The sequence below is a fragment of the Sorex fumeus genome, unplaced genomic scaffold (genome assembly GCF_029834395.1).
Source record: "Sorex fumeus unplaced genomic scaffold, SorFum_2.1 ptg000098l, whole genome shotgun sequence".
Lineage (NCBI taxonomy): Eukaryota > Metazoa > Chordata > Mammalia > Eulipotyphla > Soricidae > Sorex > Sorex fumeus.
In genome coordinates this window covers 55,793,723-55,812,449 of record NW_026606155.1, presented here as the reverse complement: position 1 = coordinate 55,812,449, position 18,727 = coordinate 55,793,723, and the positions used below count along the sequence as shown (strand labels likewise).

Below are 18,727 nucleotides of genomic sequence, written 5' to 3'. Positions count from 1 at the left end.
AGGGATTACCACTCCTGGCTCTGCACGCAGGAATTATTCCTGGTGGTGCTCTGTGGATCATAGGATGCAAGGGATCAAATCCAGGTTGACTGTGTGCAAGGCAGATACCCTACCCACTGTACTATTGCTCTGGCCCCTTCACATTATTTTCTATGCTGTTTCTGTAAAAGTTTTTTGTTTGTTTGTTTGTTTGTTTTGCTTTTCGGGTCACACCTAGCGATGCACAGGGGCTACTCCTGGCTCATGCACTCAGGAATTACTCTTGGTGGTGCTCGGGGGACCATATGGCTTGCTGGGAATCGAACCTGGGTCAGCTGCTGGCAAGGCAAATGCCCTACCCTCTGTGCTATTGCTCCAGCTCCCTCTGTGTAAGTTTTAGGCTATTGTTCACTTAACATTTGATGTTTTATGACCATTTTACTATTTTTTTTTTTTTTGAGGGGAGAGACACCTGGTAGTGCACAGGGCTGGATCTGCACTTGGATCACTCCTGGCGGGGCTCAGGGAACCACATGTGATATGATGCAGTATGATGCCTGGGATTGATGTGGGGATTGAACCCAGGTCATTTTCTGTTGAATATTACTGTAACACAATTTGTGATAATTTGAAGATGTTCTTTTTGTTATTGTTGCATTCTTTTTAAATTTAATTTTTTTTTAAAGTGAGGATTTAGTATTGCTTTTTATTGACAGTGAGACTAGGGATATTAATCAAAGGTTGAGGGCCAGAATGATAGTACAGCTGGTAAGATGATTGCCTTACATGCGGCTGACCCAGTTTTGATCCATGGTATCCCAGGCAGTCTCCAGCACCTGCCAGGAGTAATTCCTCAGTGCAGAGCCAGGAGTAACTCCTGAGCACCACTGGATGTGGCCCCAGCCCATTCCCCCCTAAAAAAATACTTTAAAAAATCAGAGGGTTGAGATATTTGGAAACTAGGATTGGTTCAAGGGATTAGTCTGTTTTTGATGTAGTCATTGTCATAAGGGTTGATACTAAATTTCCTGTTCTTGCTGTAACAGTCTTTGGGGCCTAAAGCAAAGCAAATGTATTCTTTTATAATACTGGGTATCAAAAACACTGTAGGGCCTTAATAAGATATCAGCAGGTCTGTTTCTTATTTCTTTTTTCTGTTTGGTTTTGGGCTACACCCAAGTGGTGCTCAGGGCGTACTGCTTTCTCTGTGCTGAGATCACTTCTGGTGGGACTTGGGACTTTTCAGTGCCAGGGATCCAGCCTGGGATGGCTGTGTGCAATGTAAGTGTCTTGCCCGCTGTACCACTGCTCCAGCCCAGGTCTCTTTCTTCATGTGAGGCTCCAGGAGAGTCTCTGTTCTTTGCCTTGTGCTGTCTTCTAGAGGCCTTCCACATTCCTTGGCTCCAAACTTGATCCCTCTAACTGGCTTTCATCTTTCATTTTGATCTTCCTGCTTCCTTCCCATATAAACCTTGGGATTATATGAGACTCACTGGGATAATCTTGTATCTCTATCTCAAGATTCTTAATTGAATTACATCTGGAAATTTCAGGAATTAGGATGAGAGTATGTGTGGGGTGGTCGTTATTCATTCTACCACAGAGCCCTATTCTGAATGCTAATCTTGCTCCATCCACCTCAGCAGATCCCAGACTTCAGGCTTTCTTTCCTCAGCTTCTAGTTGTAAAATCTCTATGCTCTGCTCAGTTTCTTTTCCTTTACTTTTTGGTGGGGGGGGGGGGGGGGTTGGGGGGATGATGGGAAGAAACGTTGAGTGCCGAACTAGTATTTCTAAGAATTTCCTTTTTTTTTAGGGTTTGGTTATTTTGCTAGCTCTTTGAGGCCCTTGGATAAATCTTTTTGGGCGTTTTTGGGGGGCGCAGGTGGGCCATCTGGCAGTGTTTGGGATTGAACTTCAGGTTCCCACGTGAATCGTTTTCCCAGACTATATTTGTTATGTTATTTCCTAATTCTTCTTATTCTTAACTAAAAACAAAACAAAACAAAAGATGATCTAAAACAATCTAGTCTTCCATGTGATCACTTTTTAAAAGCATCAAATTAAATGCTTTTTTCCTAAATCTTACATCTTTGTATGTTTCATTGTCTTCTTTTTGATCCACCTGCTTCCCTTTGTAAGACCCATTATTCTTGGTTGTTCTTTTAACGGTTTTATATTCCTACTTGATTTGTTGTGTCAGTTGAATTTGAAGTGAACATTCCATTAGCTAGTATAAAGTCTTTAATAATAAATGGTCAAGTTTCATCCAGCTTCCTTAGTCTTCAGGGTGAAGATTTATTACTTGTTGTCAAAGGAAGGTTGTTGCCTTGTCTGAGCTTCCCTGGCTTGTTTGTTATACTAGTACTTACTGTATTTGAAGCACTCAAAGCTAAGTAAATTCATGGGAAATTTAATAAACATGTGAAAGTGGATTCTGTCTGCATCTTGGAAACTTCACTGGATAAATTGGAAATCAGATTTATAGAGTTTTTACTTAGAGTGTTGCTTTCTTTTCAGTACGAAGGCTTAGAGCCATCTTTAAAGGATGTCAGCCCTGAGGAATCAACAGAAGCACAGAGCTTGGAGGTAAAAAAAAATAATATAATTACAGGTCATGGGGAAATATTATTAAATTTGAAAGCTAAATATCTTCTCAAAACTTCATTATTGTTGATATTTGGGCTACATCTGGCTGTCTTCAGGGGCTATTTCTGGCTCTGTGCTTAGGACTGACACCTGGTTATGCTCTGGGGACCATTCTAGAACTGGAATCGTCAGAGGTCAAGACAATTGCCTTCAATCCTGTTATCTTTTTGAACCATCTTTTCAAAACTTATTTTTCTAAAGGACATGTTGAAGGGCATCTGGATTTTATAACCTAACATTTAAGTTAAACTTAAAAAATCATAATAGAATAATAGTTGGCAGCATAAAAGAAGAAAACTGACCTGATATTGGGGCTGGGGGAGATAGTTTGGATAGGTGGAGTACAAGTCTTACATGCATGAGACCACAAAATTGCATCTGTGGTGTCACATGACTTATCCTTCACCTGCTGCCTCCTCCCCTCTCCCGCCTCCCAGCACTGCTGGGTGTAGTCCAGATCCCTGAGTGTTGCCTCGGATAGCCCTGGGGGCTCTCAGCACCAGTGATTCAGGTAGTGTTGTATTGCTAGGTCTAAGCACTGAACTGTCAAGCCTTCATGCACTGCCTGACAGAGTACTGTCAGGAGTAGCCTCTAAATTCTGAACAATTAGAATTCTAATTCCAAATTCCAAAATTCCCAGTGACGGGCTGGGTGATACCCTCCCTCCCGCTCCCCAAAATATTCAGCTCAGGGCTTATTCTTGGCTCTGTGATCAGAGATTATTCTTGGTGGGCTCAGAGGACCATATGTAGGGTGCCTGGAATTGAGCCTGGTTTGGATGCATGCAAGGCAAGTACTTTCTTACTATATGAGTCTTTCTGGCCCGTTCAAATTGTCTTGAGTGAGGTATATTCAGTTCATCGGAATTGAGTACTATGTAGAAGCTGTTCTTTTGTGCAAACTGTACTAGGTGACCTTTTCTGTTGTGACTCAGTTTGTTACAGGAAAAATAGGGCTCATTTTCCTAAAATTCACAATAGCTGGCCACAAGACAGTTGATAAATTCTACCTTTATTTTACTTGCAATAAGAACTAACTAGCATTAGACTAAATTTTTGGTTATTTTCCAGGGACTGGTGATGCTGAGAGGCAAATCCTGACTCCATTTTCAGGGGTTGCTCCTTGTGGTGCTCAGGGTCTTATGGTGCCAGGGATCAAACTCAGGCCTTTTGCACTGGCACTAGTGGCACATGCATATGCATGAGCACTAGCCCTTTGGACCTTCTTCCTGGCCTTGAGCGATTTAGTTTGGAAGCACTGGCTTGCTGGTAATGTTTAACATCTGGTTTTCTGAAAAGCAGGAGCTTGTACTTGTAGCACTTACTGAGCTCTTTTCTGTAAGTACTTGCACTGTAACTAGTTTTTGGGTACCAGCCTTTATCACTGTAGTTTGGAGTTTAGAAGAGGTAAACGAAATTGACTTTCCTAAGCCAGGTAGCCAGAATAAGTAATGAAGGAAACTAATTTGATGCTTAGCTGAGCTTTGACAGGTTAGGGTGAGTAATGGGACTGCCTTACCACTGTTAGAGAGGAGAGTGTTGGAGAAAACAGAGCAGTGACAAAGGACAAGGGAGGAAACCTGCTTCCGCTAATGTTAAAGCTGCAAACTGGGACTTTGTCCTCATGGTGTACATGTTCAGTCACTTGAGCTTTGCAGTTCTAAGTCTCTGTAATCATCAGAAACTTTTTCTTGGCATAGAATTCCCTACGAGAGTTCAAAAGAAGTTAAATACATTGATGTACATTTCCGAATCTTATCACTCTTCATTTAGTACTTAGTATTTTCAAAAAAGTGTGACATTTTTGTATTTTATGTGTTGATCCTATCTTTTACTGTTCCAGTAGTATTTTATTAGTTTGACTTTTAAAAACAGAAAACCACTTAGTGTGCTATACAAAGAGCAAACAAGAATTGAAGAACAAAAGACTTGTTATTCAAGTTGGTGGATTTGTAGATAAAACACCTATTTGTTTTCAAGGCATTGATATGTCTAATCTTACTGTAAAATTTGCTAAATTTTTAACTGAAAATATTTTGAATTTTTCTCTCATTGTTGTACTTTTTTTTCCCTTTATTTTATTATTTTTTAAAGTTGTAGATTTACAATTTTTTGTGCTTTGGTTTCAATTATACAATGATCAGATACCCATCCCTCCACCAGTGCCCATTTTCCACCACCATGGATAATATCCCTCCCACCCCCATCCCCCCATCCCCCCTGTCTCTGTGGCAGGGCAATCCCCTGTGTTCTCTCTCTCCTTTTGGGTGTTGTGGTCTGCCAAAGAGGCATTGAGTGTCATTGTTGTACTTTTTAAAAGCTGTTTAATATCTAAGATTTGTGCACATAATTGGATACCAGGTTATAATGTGATACAGTTGTTAAAGATTTGTGGTTGAAACTAAATAATTTTGATTCCACTTAGAATATATATAATAAGGTAAAGTAAAAGTAAAGGCCCTCCCGTTGATCATCGATTTGCTCGAGCGGGCCCAGTAACGTCTCCATTGGAGACTTTGTTGTTACTGTGTCTGGCATATCGAATACTCTTGGTAGCTTGCTGGGCTCTCCGAGAGGGGCGGAGGAATCGAACTCGGGTCGGCCATGTTGGCTGCATGCAAGGCAAACGCCCTACCCGCTGTGCTATCAAAGATTTAAATTAGGATATATTTATAAATAAGTTTTTATTTAAGTAATTTCTTTTTTGTTTGTTTGTTTTTGGCTCACTCAGGGGTGGTGTTAGGGCTTTACTTCTAGCTCTGCACTCAGCGTTTACTCCTGGCAGTGCTCAGGAGAACGTATGGGGTGCCATGAATTGGACCTTGGTTGGCTGTTTGCAAGGCAAGAGCTTTTTCCATTGTACTATCTTCTCTCCTTTGCCCCTATAAATAAGGTGTTTTTTTGGTTATTGTTGTTGTTGTTGTTTTTGTTTTGTTTTGTGGCCACATCTGGCTGTGCTGAGGGCTTACTCCTGACAGGTTCAGGGAACCGTTTGGGGCATCAGGCATTGAACCTGGATCAGTTGTGTACACAGCAAGTGCCTTACCCACTATATATTGTGCTGACTCTAAATAAGGTTTTCTTTTTTTTTTTTCTTTGGGTCACACCTAGCGATGCACAGGGCTGACTCCTGGCTCTGCACTTAGGAATTACCCCTGGCGGTGCTTGGGAGACCATATGGTATGGCTGGGAAGTGAACCCGGGTTGGCCATGTGCAAAGCAAATGCCTTCCCTGTGGAACTGTTGCTCCAGCCCCTAAATAAGGTTTTTAAACCATTATAGTATGTATTTGCTCTACTGTTATTTTTGGCCTGCATTAAATTTTATTTATTTATTTATTTTTGTTTCTTGTTTTAAAAACAAGTTTGACATGAGAACTGGTTTTTAGCTGGAAACATGCCACTTGACAGGGCTGGGGGGTAGGGTGGGGGTGGGTGGGTGGGACAACAATTATGGTAGAGGGAACCATTCATTCAGGAGGAGGAAGCGGTGCTGAAAGGTGGTAAAGTGTTTTGTGTGAAACGCTAAATCAGCGACAGAATTGTAAACCACACTGCAAAAACATGAGTCTCTTGTGGAAGCAAGTGACTGGTGGGTGGGAGGCACATGGCATTGGAGGGCATTGGTGGAGAGAAGTAGACACTGGTGAAGGGATTGGTGCTGAAACTTGTACGCCTGGAACCTAATCATAAATAGCTTTAAATTCCATGGTGACTAAATATTTTTTTAGGAAAGAAGAAAAATAAAAACCAAGTTTGATGGCTGGAGAGATAGTATAGGGGTAAGGCTCTTGCTTGTCTTACATGAAGCTGACCCTGGTTTGATCCCTGGCACAATCTATGGTCTCTTAACACTGGCCAGGAGTAAGCCCTGAGCACAGCCAAATGTGGCCCAAAACACCAACATCCTCCTAAGAACAGACAGTAAAAGTTTGTTGAAGAATCACAAATAGCAGAGTTCCAAATATCCAGTTTGTATTATGGGGAAATGATAGCACAGTAGTAGGGCATTTGCCTTTCCTGCAACCAGCCCGGTTGAGCCGTGTTTGATTCTTCCGCTCCTCTCGGAGAGCCCGGCAAGCTACTAAGAGTATCTCACCCGCATGGCAAAACCTGGCAAGCTACCGAGAGTATATTCAATATGCCAAACACAGTAACAACAAGTCTCAAAATGGAGATGTTACTGGGCCTGCTTGAGCAAATCGATGAACAACAGGAGGACAGTTAATTAAAATTAAAAGGTGACAGAAAATATTGTGAAGTATTTTGATTGATACATTTTTGAGTTTTTCTTTAATTATATTAAATTGGATTTCTCATCATTTTGTATGTAATGATTAATAGAAGGAATTGGCAAACTATAATCAGTGTGTTTTCCACCTTTTTTTGTAAATAAAGTTTTACTGGGACACAGTTATTTTCAGTGAATTACGTATAACCTTGACTTTCTTACCTCATAGGTATAATTGAGTAGTTGAAACATAGAAGCTGGTTGCTTCCAGTCTTGAATATTTACTCTTTGATTTTCTATAGAAAAAAATTTCTGACCTCAGAATTATTATTGTTATAAAAATAAGAATATATACCAAAGGTATACAACGTAAGTACATTTGTGAACTTGATTATACTTATTTAACCAAACCCAGAATTCCTCTCATAACTTTCACTTCTTTTAGGAAACCTATGAGAAATTGAACAGGTCTAACTCTGAACTTGAGAATGAAATACAGTCTCTTGAAGAACAGTTGAAAGAAGAGAAATCCAAACATTCTGAACAAGATGAATTGGTAAGACTTTTATACTTAAGAGTACTATAGAAGAAAGTAATATATCGGTTTTAAAAAAGTAAATAAAACCAATTTTATTGGGGTTGGAGTGATAGCACAGCGAGTAGAGCATTTGCCTTGCACGCGGCTGACCCGGGTTCAGTTCTCAGCATACCACAGTGGTGCCCTGAGCACTGCCAGAAATAATTCCTGAGTGCATGAGCCAGGAGTAACCCCTATGCATTGCCGGGTTTGATCCAAAAAGAAAAACAAGACGAAACAAAAAGTAGGGTATTAGTTGAAGTATTATGTATCCTGTAAAAATTCAAAGAATATAGGAAGCTCTTAAGTGGAGAGTAAAAATTTCCATATCTATTATTTCCATATCTATCTTTTTAGTAGTTAGAGGTTACCTTTATCATGTTAAGTTTCTTACAGAGTTTACAGAAATTTTCCATATGCTTTTGGAAGTAGCTTTGTAATTTAAATTGAATAAACATGTATATAATGGGCATTTTTTGTTACCCAAGAGATATATATGTTGAAGGTTGCCTTGCTTTTATGAGTCCTTGGTCTGATTCCAGGCATTTTCCAAAAAAGTTAAAAGATGTATTAATTTTATTTTAAAATCTGAATTAAAAAAAAAACAAAAACAAATCTGACTTAAAGATTTTTTAAAAAAATTTTTTATTTATTGAATCACCCTGAGAACAGTCACAAGGCCTTTCAGTTTAAGTCTCGGTTGGTCATACAATGATCAAACACCCATCCCTTCACCAGTGCACATTTTCCACCACCAAGAACCCCAGTATACCTCCCTCCTCCGCTTGTGTGGCAGATTTCCATTTTACTCTCTCTCTCTGCGTTGATCACATTCAATATTACGACAAAAGACCCACCATTATTATTTGGATTTTCCCCCAACAATCAGACCTGCCAAAAAGACACCATTAGATAATATGTTTTCTATTGCTGTTTATGAAGAGCATATGATGTCACGCAGTTGCTATTGTGGCCATGTGATTTTGGATTTCTGATATTCTAGTAATAACTCTGGAGGGATTACTGCCAAAAGCCGCTGGGTTCTGAGGTTGGTTTGTGTGCCTCTGGGATCATGGTCGTTCAGGAGCTGGAGGAGGCGTTAGTGGGCTTGTCAGGGCGTGGAGCAGGGCCGGTTCCACCCCACATACCATGAGGCCCTGCTTGCCTCGTCACTACAGTCTCATACCTAGCTCTCCTTTAGGCTCTGAAAGATAGTGGCCACCATGCCACTGCTGCCAGGGGGAAAAGGCGGAGGGACAAACACCTTTCCCCTCCCCGGGTGGCATGGATCCGTAGTTTAATGCACAGTCCAGATGCATTTCTGCCAAAAGCTGGTGGTATCTGAGATTGGTTTGTGTGCTTCTGGGATCATGGCCGTTCAGGAGCTGGAGGAAGAGTTCGTGGGTGGCAATGCGAGGCCTCTTCAGGGCAGGGAGAAGGGTTAAGGAAGGTCTTCTTGTGAGTGTGTAAAATCATTTAACAAGGTACAACGTTAAATGGACTTACCTTAAATATAAGTTAAATGTTATGAAACACTGAAAAAAAAAGAGAAAAGAAGGTAAAATAAAATTGTGTAACTCTTTCATATATAATTCTCTGAATTATATGTTTCTGAAGTCTTTTTGGGGGAGGGTGCTCAGGGGATCCAGGGACCATTCTGAGGAATTCTCAGCCAACTTGGCCAAGCAATTCATTGCCAAGACCTATGGATGCATATTGCTTGGCCCCTGTGTGGCTAGGGATTACCTAGGTCTCTCCAGCAGTAATAACCTGTAGGGTTGTACCTTGAGATTGAACCAGCGTCTGCTGCATGCAAGGCATATGTCATAATCTCTGCGGTTCCAAGCATATGGTTCTTAATTTGAAATCTCAGTTTTGGAAAAAAAGTGTTGGATTAATAGTATAATATACATATGACATTTTGAGACTTGTAGGGGTTTAGTATATGTTTGTTGACTGATGCTTGTCTTTCCAGATGGTGGATATTTCTAATAGGATACAGTCTTTAGAAGAAGAATCAAAATCCCTCAAATCACAAGTAGCTGAAGTAAGTTGAATCTAATAGATTTGTTGCTTTTGAAAATTATTATAATTTTACTATTTCTTTGTAGCTAAGGATACATAATAGTAGATTTTGAGGTAGAGGGTTTTAGATAAATGAGTATTTTATTCAAGGTACTTGAGTGTTTAACTTTTCACTCAGCTTTGAGCTGCTGCTCTGTATTGATCAGTGTTGAAGGTGCTTAGCTCTTAACTTTAGTAGATAAAATGTAAAAGTTGTCATGGAGCTTTCATTCTGCTTGAGAGACATGATCAAAAAGTAGCGCAATTTTCTACATATTAAGCCACTTGTCCAGGGCTACGTGGCATGTTAGTGTCAGAGCCAGGTCTTAATCCTAATTCTTGGTCATCCATTTTTCGGCTATTTTGTACAACCTTTTATGTTAATGAAGTCAAAAGTTTTTGTATTTGCTTATTTTTTTGCTTTTAAGCCACTTGTTTAAAAAAAATAAAAGGGCTACTCCAGTTTATTGTTAGAAACTTGATCACGATCACGATCACGACCATCCTGTTGTTAGTCGATTGCCTCGAGCAGGCCCCAGTAACGTCTCCTTCGTCCTAGCCCTGAGATTTTTTTTTTTTTAAAGTGCCATATTCAAGGCTCTTTCAGGGTTAGGAGAATGAGACCCACCATTGTTACTGGTATTTGGCATACTGGGTATGCCACGGGGAGTTTGCCAGACTCTGCCGTGTGGGCAGGTTACATTCGGTAGCCTGCCAGTTTGTCCAAAGTAGGAATGAGATGATAAGATGTCACGTGGCGGAGAATGCAGCTGCGTGCTTCCAGGAACTGAGTGTGATAATCTCTGGATCCTGGCCGTTGTTGGGGTTGCACGGCAGTTGGTGGGTGTAACTGTCTAGCTACTGGCAGGTCCAGTCCCAAACCTTGCAGGCTCGGAGATCTCAGCCCCGGGTCCCACACACCTGGGTTCCTCTGTCAGTTCTTTTATCCCTGAGGCTCATCCAAGTGTGGGAGGTCTTCAGCTGTTGGGCCCTGGTGGAGACAGTCAGGCACAGGGTAGAAACTTGATACATTGTATTTTATTTACCTAGGCCAAAACAACCTTCAAAATATTTCAAATGAATGAAGAAAGACTTAAGGTAGCAATAAAAGATGCTTTGAGTGAAAATTCCAAACTTCAGGAAAGCCAGACACAGGTTTGTACTGATGAAGGAGATTCCCATTGTGAGTATGTAATTATAAGTGACTGAAACATGGGTGGGACAAGCATAGGCTTTTCCTGGATAGCACAGAACAGGAATCTCTTCTATATACTTTGGGGTTTTTTGTATAAAGATAAAAAAAAGTGCTCCTCTCCCAGGAGGAGCACGTTGGGAGTATTGATTTATTTTAATCATCACAGCAGAGAAAATTTAGCACCACTTCTGTAAAGAGTGGATTGCAGAGAATATTAGAATTATTTGAGCGATTCCTTCTAGTGCATAAAGATATAAAGAGATCAAATGAGGCCTTTGCTTGTATTATTTTCTCTGCCACATACATAGACATTTCAGTGCAGTTACAGTTTTTCAGTAAGAAATAATTGTATTATTCCATTTTATTATGTCCTCTGAATGCATACATCATTCTGTTTTACCTAACATTTTATGTTCTCTGGAGTTGAAATTGTCTTATTTCCCATATGCCTCTCTTTAATTCATATGTATGCTCTCTTTTCTAGACACATAATTATCTTTTTTTGTGGGAGGGCAGGTGCTGTTGATGCTGAGGATCAAATCCAAGGTTTTATACGTGAGGCATGTTTTCTTCCACTAAGCTACAGCTCTGGTTTCCTAAGTATTTTTACAAAGGAAAATGTTGATCTGCTAATTTTATTTTTTTCTTGAAGTAGTCCTTTTTGAGTCTTTCATTTTCCTAAATCACTAGGAAATTATTGTAGATCTTTTATGCAGCTGTTGTCCTAAGATTTCATGTTACTTTCATCCTGCCTTTGTTCATTGTTGGAGCTCATCTTTCAGTGATTCATTCTTTTTTACAAAAAACATTTGGTACATTGGCAGTTGAAAACCAATTAAGCTGCAATAACTTTTTTCATGGATGTACAGGAAAATTTTTATTGCCAGTGATTGAAAACCACTTTCATTTCCTTAAGACAAATCTGCTTTTTTTTGTGTGCTCAGTTCTTACTCCTGTCTGTACTCTGGGTCACTCCAGGAGCTGCTTTGGTTGCTTCAGTTCCAAGAAATTGAACCCGGGTTGGCCACATGCAAGACAGCGTGCACCTTAAAACATCCTGTACTATCTCTCTGGCTCATGGAAACTTTTTATTTTTGTTTATTTAATTGTTGGTTCTTGGGCCACAACCAGTGATGTTCAGGGAATACCCCTGGCACTCCTGGTGGGGCTTGGGGGAACGATAGGGATGCCTAGGGATTGAACCTAGGTTGGCTGTGTGCAAAGGCAAATAAATGCCCTACCTGCTGAACTATCATAGCTCTGTTCCTACCTTCTCCTCACCTCCAATTTTTTTAACCATGCTTCCATTTCTTTCTGCTTTCCACTTCTAGAATTACTTTTTCCCCTCATATGTAGTTCTCTTATAGATTTAGTACCTTTCCTCTAAATCTCTTTATTGTCGTCCTAGTAGATTTCAGGATAAAGTTGTAGTCCTAAGCCTTTTGTTAAATTTAAAGTTTCCTTTTTACAATTTAAAAAAAAATTTCACCTAGATTATTTAAGTCTTTAAAAAAAATTTTTGTTTTTGTTTGTTTGTTTTGGATCACATCTGGCAGTACCCAGTCAGTGCTCAGTCATTCGTGATGATGCTTGGGGAGCTGTGTGATGCAGGTGGACAAAACTCAGGCTTTCTGCATATGAAGCATGTGTTCAAACTTTTTTGAACTATTTCAAAAAACCCCTGGCGATGCACAGGGGTTACTCCTGGCTCTGCATTCAGGAATTACCCCTGGCGGTGCTCAGGGGACCATATGGGATGCTGGGAATTGAGCCCAGGTTGGCTGGGTGCAAGGCAAACTCCCTATCCACTGTGCTATTATTCCAGTCCCCTTGAACTATTTCTTTGACCCTTAACTTTCTAGGCTGCTTATTTATTTTTTCTAGTCACCAAAGTTCTTGAAATAAACTATTTTGTTTTCATGGATCCTGTGTTTTAATAAAGGTAAGGTAAAGGTAAAGGCCCTCCCGTTGATCGTCGATTTGCTCGAGCGGACCCAGTAACGTCTCCATTGAGACTTTGTTGTTACTGTGTTTGGCATATCGAATACTCTTGGTAGCTTGCCGGGCTCTCCGAGAGGGGTGGAGGAATCAAACTTGGGTCGGCCGTGTTGGCCGCTTGTAAGGCGAACGCCCTACCCGCTGTGCTATCGCTCCAGCCCTTGTTTTAATAGTCTTTCCTAATTTTTTTAGACAGCAGTCTCCTTAGGGATTCACTATAGACCAACTAATGACCAATTCCAAAATGTTTTCTTTAATTTCATTTGTTTCTACTTGTTAGTGCCATCTTATTCTGCTTTACATGCATAGAAAATAATATCTTTCTTGTGCTTAGGGAATAAGTCAATGAAGCCTTAATGTTTAAAAAAAAATCATCTCACGAATTGCTTCTTTTCCTTTTTTATTTCCTCACCAACTTTTAATAGCTCTTTGCATGACACATATGAATTTTTCTTAGCATCTGGAGAAATTCTTTCTTGTCTTTTACCAGCTCTCTCGTGTTCAATATTCAGCACAGCACTGCATATAATCCCATGTCCCAATTCAAGGGATGCTTGAGAACAGAGTCAGAAGTAAACTTCTGTGCATAGCCTGCTATGGTCCCCCGAATAAAAAACAAAAAAAAATTCTTTCTAGTTCTTAATTGCTTTGTGTAACTTTTTGATTTGGTAAGTTTTAAGGAATTGTGGCCAGAGAGATATATAGTGGGCAGGACATTTGCCTCTTCCTCAACCAGTCTGGGTCTGATCCCATATGGTGACCCAAGCATGCCAGGAGTGATCCCAGAGGTCAGAACTAGGAGTAAGTCCTGAGCACTGCAAGGCATGATCCAAAACCAAACCAAACAGAAAAGTTAATATGTATATTATACCATGCTTTTTAGTTGTGTTCAGAAAATCTCTCCTGTAAAAGTAACTCTCCCGCAAAATTATCATTGAAAGATTGTTTATATAAGCATTCCTGGAAAATGTCAGTGATTTTGAAAATAATAGATTGTTTATACAGAATCTGATTAGTTTCAGATTACTGATTTTTTTTTTGGGGGGGTTCACACCTGGTGATGCTCAGGGGTTAGTCCTGGCTCAGCACTGAGGAATTACTCCTGGTGGTGCTCAGGGGACCATATGGGATGCGGAGGATTGAATCACAGTTGGCCATGTGCAAGGCAAGATCCTTGCCTGCTGTACTCTCTCTATAGTCCTAGATTGATGGTATTTCCTGCGAGCTACTTTAACTACAAAATAGCACATGATTAAAAATAAAACTTAATATAAATATTTTATGAATCTTAACAATGGTACGAAGTGACCAAATAGATATATGTCTCAGAAATCTTTTATTTCGTATAAATTTATTATTAAGTCAGCTGAAGAATGTTTAAGTGTCTGTAACTTTATATTACACTTCTTTCTTGTATGTGGGGGTGGCCTTTGGGGCCCCACAGTGTCTTTCTAGGATGCTTGTAGAACCAAGTGGTACCAATGGCATTAAACCCAACTTGCAAGCTCTCTGAACTATTGCCTAAAGGCTACCTCCCCTGCCCTGACTTACCCTTTGAAAAGCGGAGTCCACCTTCTTTTTCTTCTCCTTTTCCTCTCCCTTTCCACTGTTCCATCCTAATAATACATTGTGTTGTATGTGTTAATATTACACCTAAATTTATAAGTACTTTGTATATATATTTATGATGAGATAATGTGAACTACTTTTCTTTTTTCGTGGGTTTGGATTCTAGCTTTTGCAAGAAATTGAAACATGGAAAGAACAAATAAGTGAACTTGATAAACAGAAACAAACATTTGAAGCCTCCAAAGTAGATGCAGAACAAGTTCTGTATGATAAAGAAAAACAGATCAAGGTAAATGACCCTATTGGTTTTAATGAGTTAGCTAGAGTTTATAACAATTCTGAGAATTTCTAAGTTTTTGTTTTTAGCAGCATTTATTAAACTTGTACTGAAATTGTCATCCTTATTGCCAAGTACTCTCAAGACATAGATTTTTTGTGTATATGTCACTGTCACTGTCCTCCCGTTAATATTTGATGTGTTCTATCCTTTATATTTTAGCTTAGCTTTATACCCTACCCGCTATGCTATTGCTCCAGCCCCTGACAGGATATCTTTAATACCTAGAATGCTTTATATAAATTTTCACAGAAAAAGACTTTTTGAAATATATAACTAATTGAAGTTTTACTAATAGCTATAAATGTTTGATATTGTTGTTAGGATTTATTGGCTTTTTCCTACTGTGTCTCTCTCTCCTACGCATTACCCATTACTTCCTGCCTGTTCTTTTAAAATAATATTTGTCTAAGATGCAGGTACTTATATCTAAGTTGCAGTTAAGATGAAAATGATATTCTGTGATCTGTACAGTAACAAGAATGTCATCATCTTCGGTTTTATGTATTTATGCTGGTTAGGTTGCTACCGAGAATGTTTACAGGATTCCAGATTTAGTAGTTGTGTTCAGAAGCTGAGGTCTTGTTTTATTTTATTCCCCCAAGCTTATTTTACAAAAGGTCTTGGGATTCTTTCTGAATAGAACAAGAATGAGGTGCTAATCTCAAGCTTTGCTCCAAGCTGTAGGCTGTACTATTTGTGCTGGAACTCTCAAGAAGGGAGGAAATTGAAGGGTGAAAGCCTAGAGTAGAGGGTTTTTAGGTGGGTCCTTCCACAGAAATACATAGCACAATCATCTTATCACCTGTATTGCTAGAAAATATTTATTCAAGAAAATTTATTTATTAGTGTCAGAAAATCTCTAATATTTCAAATTGGATTCTCATTATTTTCTTTTACCAGTTGAGGTAATTGTTTAATTGAATAAATGAGATCAGTGAAATTTTCTTTTATCCTGGACTTCATGAATACCTGCTGACATTTTTGACATCACACGAAATTTTCTCTCGTATTAATGGCATTGTTATTTGTGAGATGTGAGAGATATATAAGAAAAATGTTGTCATAGTCATGCAATACAATTAGTAACCATGGGTTATTATCAAGTGTTTAATTTAGAAATAACCAGCTTTTAATTATTAGAACCTAAAGCCAGTTTCCCTTCATTTTTTCCAGAGTGTTTTCATGACATAATGCTAGATAGAGATAGAACTCAGGAGCTCTGTGGGTTGTTTGTGTTTTTGGGCCACACCTTGTGGTGTTCAGAGACTACTCCTAGCTTAATGTTTGGGGATCTTTTTGCTCAGGATCAAACCCAAGCCTCCTGCATGTGAAGCATCTTGAACTTTATCTCTGGCCCTGGATTGATTTTTAAACTATACATTCAGAAGTTGGAAAGCAATTAGCATAAGGCATTATCCTTTCTTTTTGTCTTTCCCCATTGCTAAATGTCAAGGCTCTGACCGAACGCTTGGTGGAGATGAAAGATTGGTCCGCTGTGCTTGGCGAAGACATAGCAGATGATGATAATCTGGAATTGGACGTGAAGAGTGAATCAGAAAGTGGTACGTATTTAGGTACCAAGTGTTGGCTTGTCCTTTTTTTGCTGAAAGTGATGACTGGCATTTGTATATACTTTTAATGTGCCCTGTGCACCTTATTCTTCAGCACATCTTGTCCATTTACTTCTAAAACCGTGTCCCTCTTTCAGTGTTCTTTACAGTTAAGCTTTAGCTGAAATACTTCTCTTTATTTTTGGGTGGTGGTGGTGGTGGGGAGAGGTTGGGGTTTGAGCCACACTTGGCAGTGCTCAGGGTTCATTCCAGGCGGTTCTTGAGCGACCATATGTGATGCGGGGATTGAATCAAGGTCGGCTTCAAGCAAGGCAAGAACCTTAACCCCTGTACTATCTCCTTGGCCTCTGAAATACTGCCCTTTTTTGGTGGTGGTGGCGGCAGGGGGGATGTCACACCCAGTGAAGCTCCTGCATGCAGAAGCCCTTACAGTGATCCCCAAGCTCATTTTGCAGTACTTTAGTCTTTGCCATTCCAAATTGTTCCTGTCACTGCTAATTGCAATCTGGAAGTGTAGTCAAAGATTAGATTTGCTATAGCTATTCAGTATATTCTCAAATCAATTTTTTTAACTTAAAAATTTTACTTGACATAATTATAGACTCACAGGAACTGACAAAAGGAGCATATAGAGAGGTTCCATATATTTCTCCAGTTTCTCCAATGTTAGTTCTTTTGATTCTTGTATCCTAACAATTTTCTTTCATCCTGTTGCCTAATTATATACATATTAAAGAGGTGGAGATGTGATTAAAATAAAATTTTTTTGATGCTAGTATTAATGCATCAGAAAAAAATTGCATTGCCAAAGTAAGTATATAGTTCTGTTTGTATTTTATTTTTCACTTCTGTTATATCTTCTAAACATTTTTTTTTCCTAATGGGAAAACTCATGCTTATTTAATGTTATTTTATTTTATTTTTTTTATAATTTTATTTAGTTGTTTTATTTTTAAATGTTATTTCTTTTTATTTTATTTATTTTTTATTAGTGAAACACCATGAGGTACAGTTATAGACTTATAAACTTTTGTGCTTGGGTTTCAGTTATATAATGATCAAGTACCCATCCCTGCACCAGTGCCCATCCTCCACCACCACGGATCCCAGCATCCCTCCCACCCCCCATCCCCCCCGTCCCACCCTGCCTCTGTGGCAGAGCATTCCTAATGTTATTTCTTTTTAAAAAAAATTCAGCCACTATGAAATCACAAAATTATTTATGATTGCATTTTAGGCATGCAGTGTTTCAACACCACTCCTTCACCAGGGTCCACTTCCTTCCACCAGTCTTCCCCCACCCCTATTCCTATTGGCTTCTACTCACCTGTCTCTTCTATGAGAGACGCTTTTTTTCCTTTTTTTTTTTAATGTTTTTATACTGTGGTCTACGGCACTGTTGCTGATCGGATTTTCATACACTTGACCCTACCTTTCAGCACCATTTCCTTCTTCAGGTTGAATGCTTCCTAAAATCATAGACATTGCCCCCTCCCTGTCCTTTACCCCAACCCCTCAAGTGGCATGTTTCCAACTAAACACCAGTTCTCATGTTTTTTCTTCGTTTCTGTTGCTTTTGGGTGTTTGTTGAGCTATTCCACTATTACGTTTTTTTGTATTCCGCATATGAGAGAGATCATTTTTTGTTGGTGTCTCTCCAACTGACTAACTTCACTCAGCATGATACTCTCCAGGTCCCTCTATGTAGCAGCAAATTTCATGACTTTTCTTAGGACCGAATATTATTCTCTTGTGTATATATACCATAGTTTCTTTATCCAGTCATCCTTTCTTGAAAACTTGGGCTGTTTCCAGATTTTGGCTACTGTAGATAGTGCTGCAAGGAACATAGGGGTGCAGATATCTTTCTTCCATTTTGTTTTTGCCCCCCTTTTGGTATATTCCAAGAAGTGGAGATTCTGGGTCAAGTGGAAGTTCAATTCCTGGATTTTTTAGGAATGTCCATATTGTTTTCCAGGAGGACTGGACCAGTTAACATTTCCACTAACAGTGAATGAAAGTCTCTTTCTGCATCCATACCAGCACTGGTTGTTCTTATTCTTTTATTCATTTTTTGTTTGTTTTGTTTTGAGGCCACATCCAGCAGTGCTCAGGTGTTAATCCTGGGTCTACACTTAGGAATGACTCCTAGTGGTACTTGGGGTCCATATGGGATGCTGGGAATTAAACCCAAGTTGGTCATGTACAAGGCAAATGCCCTACCTGTTTATTGTTGCTCGCCCCCTATTCTTGTTCTTTTTGATGTGTGCCATTCTTTGTGGTGTGAGATGATGTCTTCTTGTTTTGATTTGCATTTCCCTGGTGATTAGTGATACAGAACATTTTTTCATATGCCTTTTGGACATTTGTATTTCTTTTTTGAGGAAGTTTCTGTTCATCTCTTAACATTTTTTGATGGGGTTGTATGTTTTTCTCATGTATAGTTCTGCCTATATATATATATATTTATATATATATATTTGCTATTAGCACCTTATCAGATGAGTGCTTTTTACTATGTTCCACGATTGTTTTTGACCCTGGACTGTTTCATTT

At 39.3% G+C, this 18,727-nt stretch overlaps 1 protein-coding gene across 7 annotated transcripts in view; it reads left to right on the top strand.

Annotated features, from left to right (window-relative positions):
- The window catches only part of MIA2 (MIA SH3 domain ER export factor 2), a 94,901-nt gene that overhangs the window by 37,359 nt on the left and 38,815 nt on the right, over window positions 1–18,727 (top strand). For 5 of the 7 annotated variants that reach the window (XM_056133770.1, XM_056133768.1, XM_056133772.1 and 2 more), the window contains 6 exons: window positions 2,499–2,567; window positions 7,303–7,413; window positions 9,410–9,481; window positions 10,549–10,653; window positions 14,427–14,549; window positions 16,054–16,162. In XM_056133770.1, coding sequence (XP_055989745.1) covers window positions 2,499–2,567; window positions 7,303–7,413; window positions 9,410–9,481; window positions 10,549–10,653; window positions 14,427–14,549; window positions 16,054–16,162 — 589 coding nt within the window. The remainder of the gene's footprint in view (window positions 1–2,498; window positions 2,568–7,302; window positions 7,414–9,409; window positions 9,482–10,548; window positions 10,654–14,426; window positions 14,550–16,053; window positions 16,163–18,727) is intronic. The other 2 variants (XM_056133774.1, XM_056133769.1) reach the window with 1 other exon arrangement.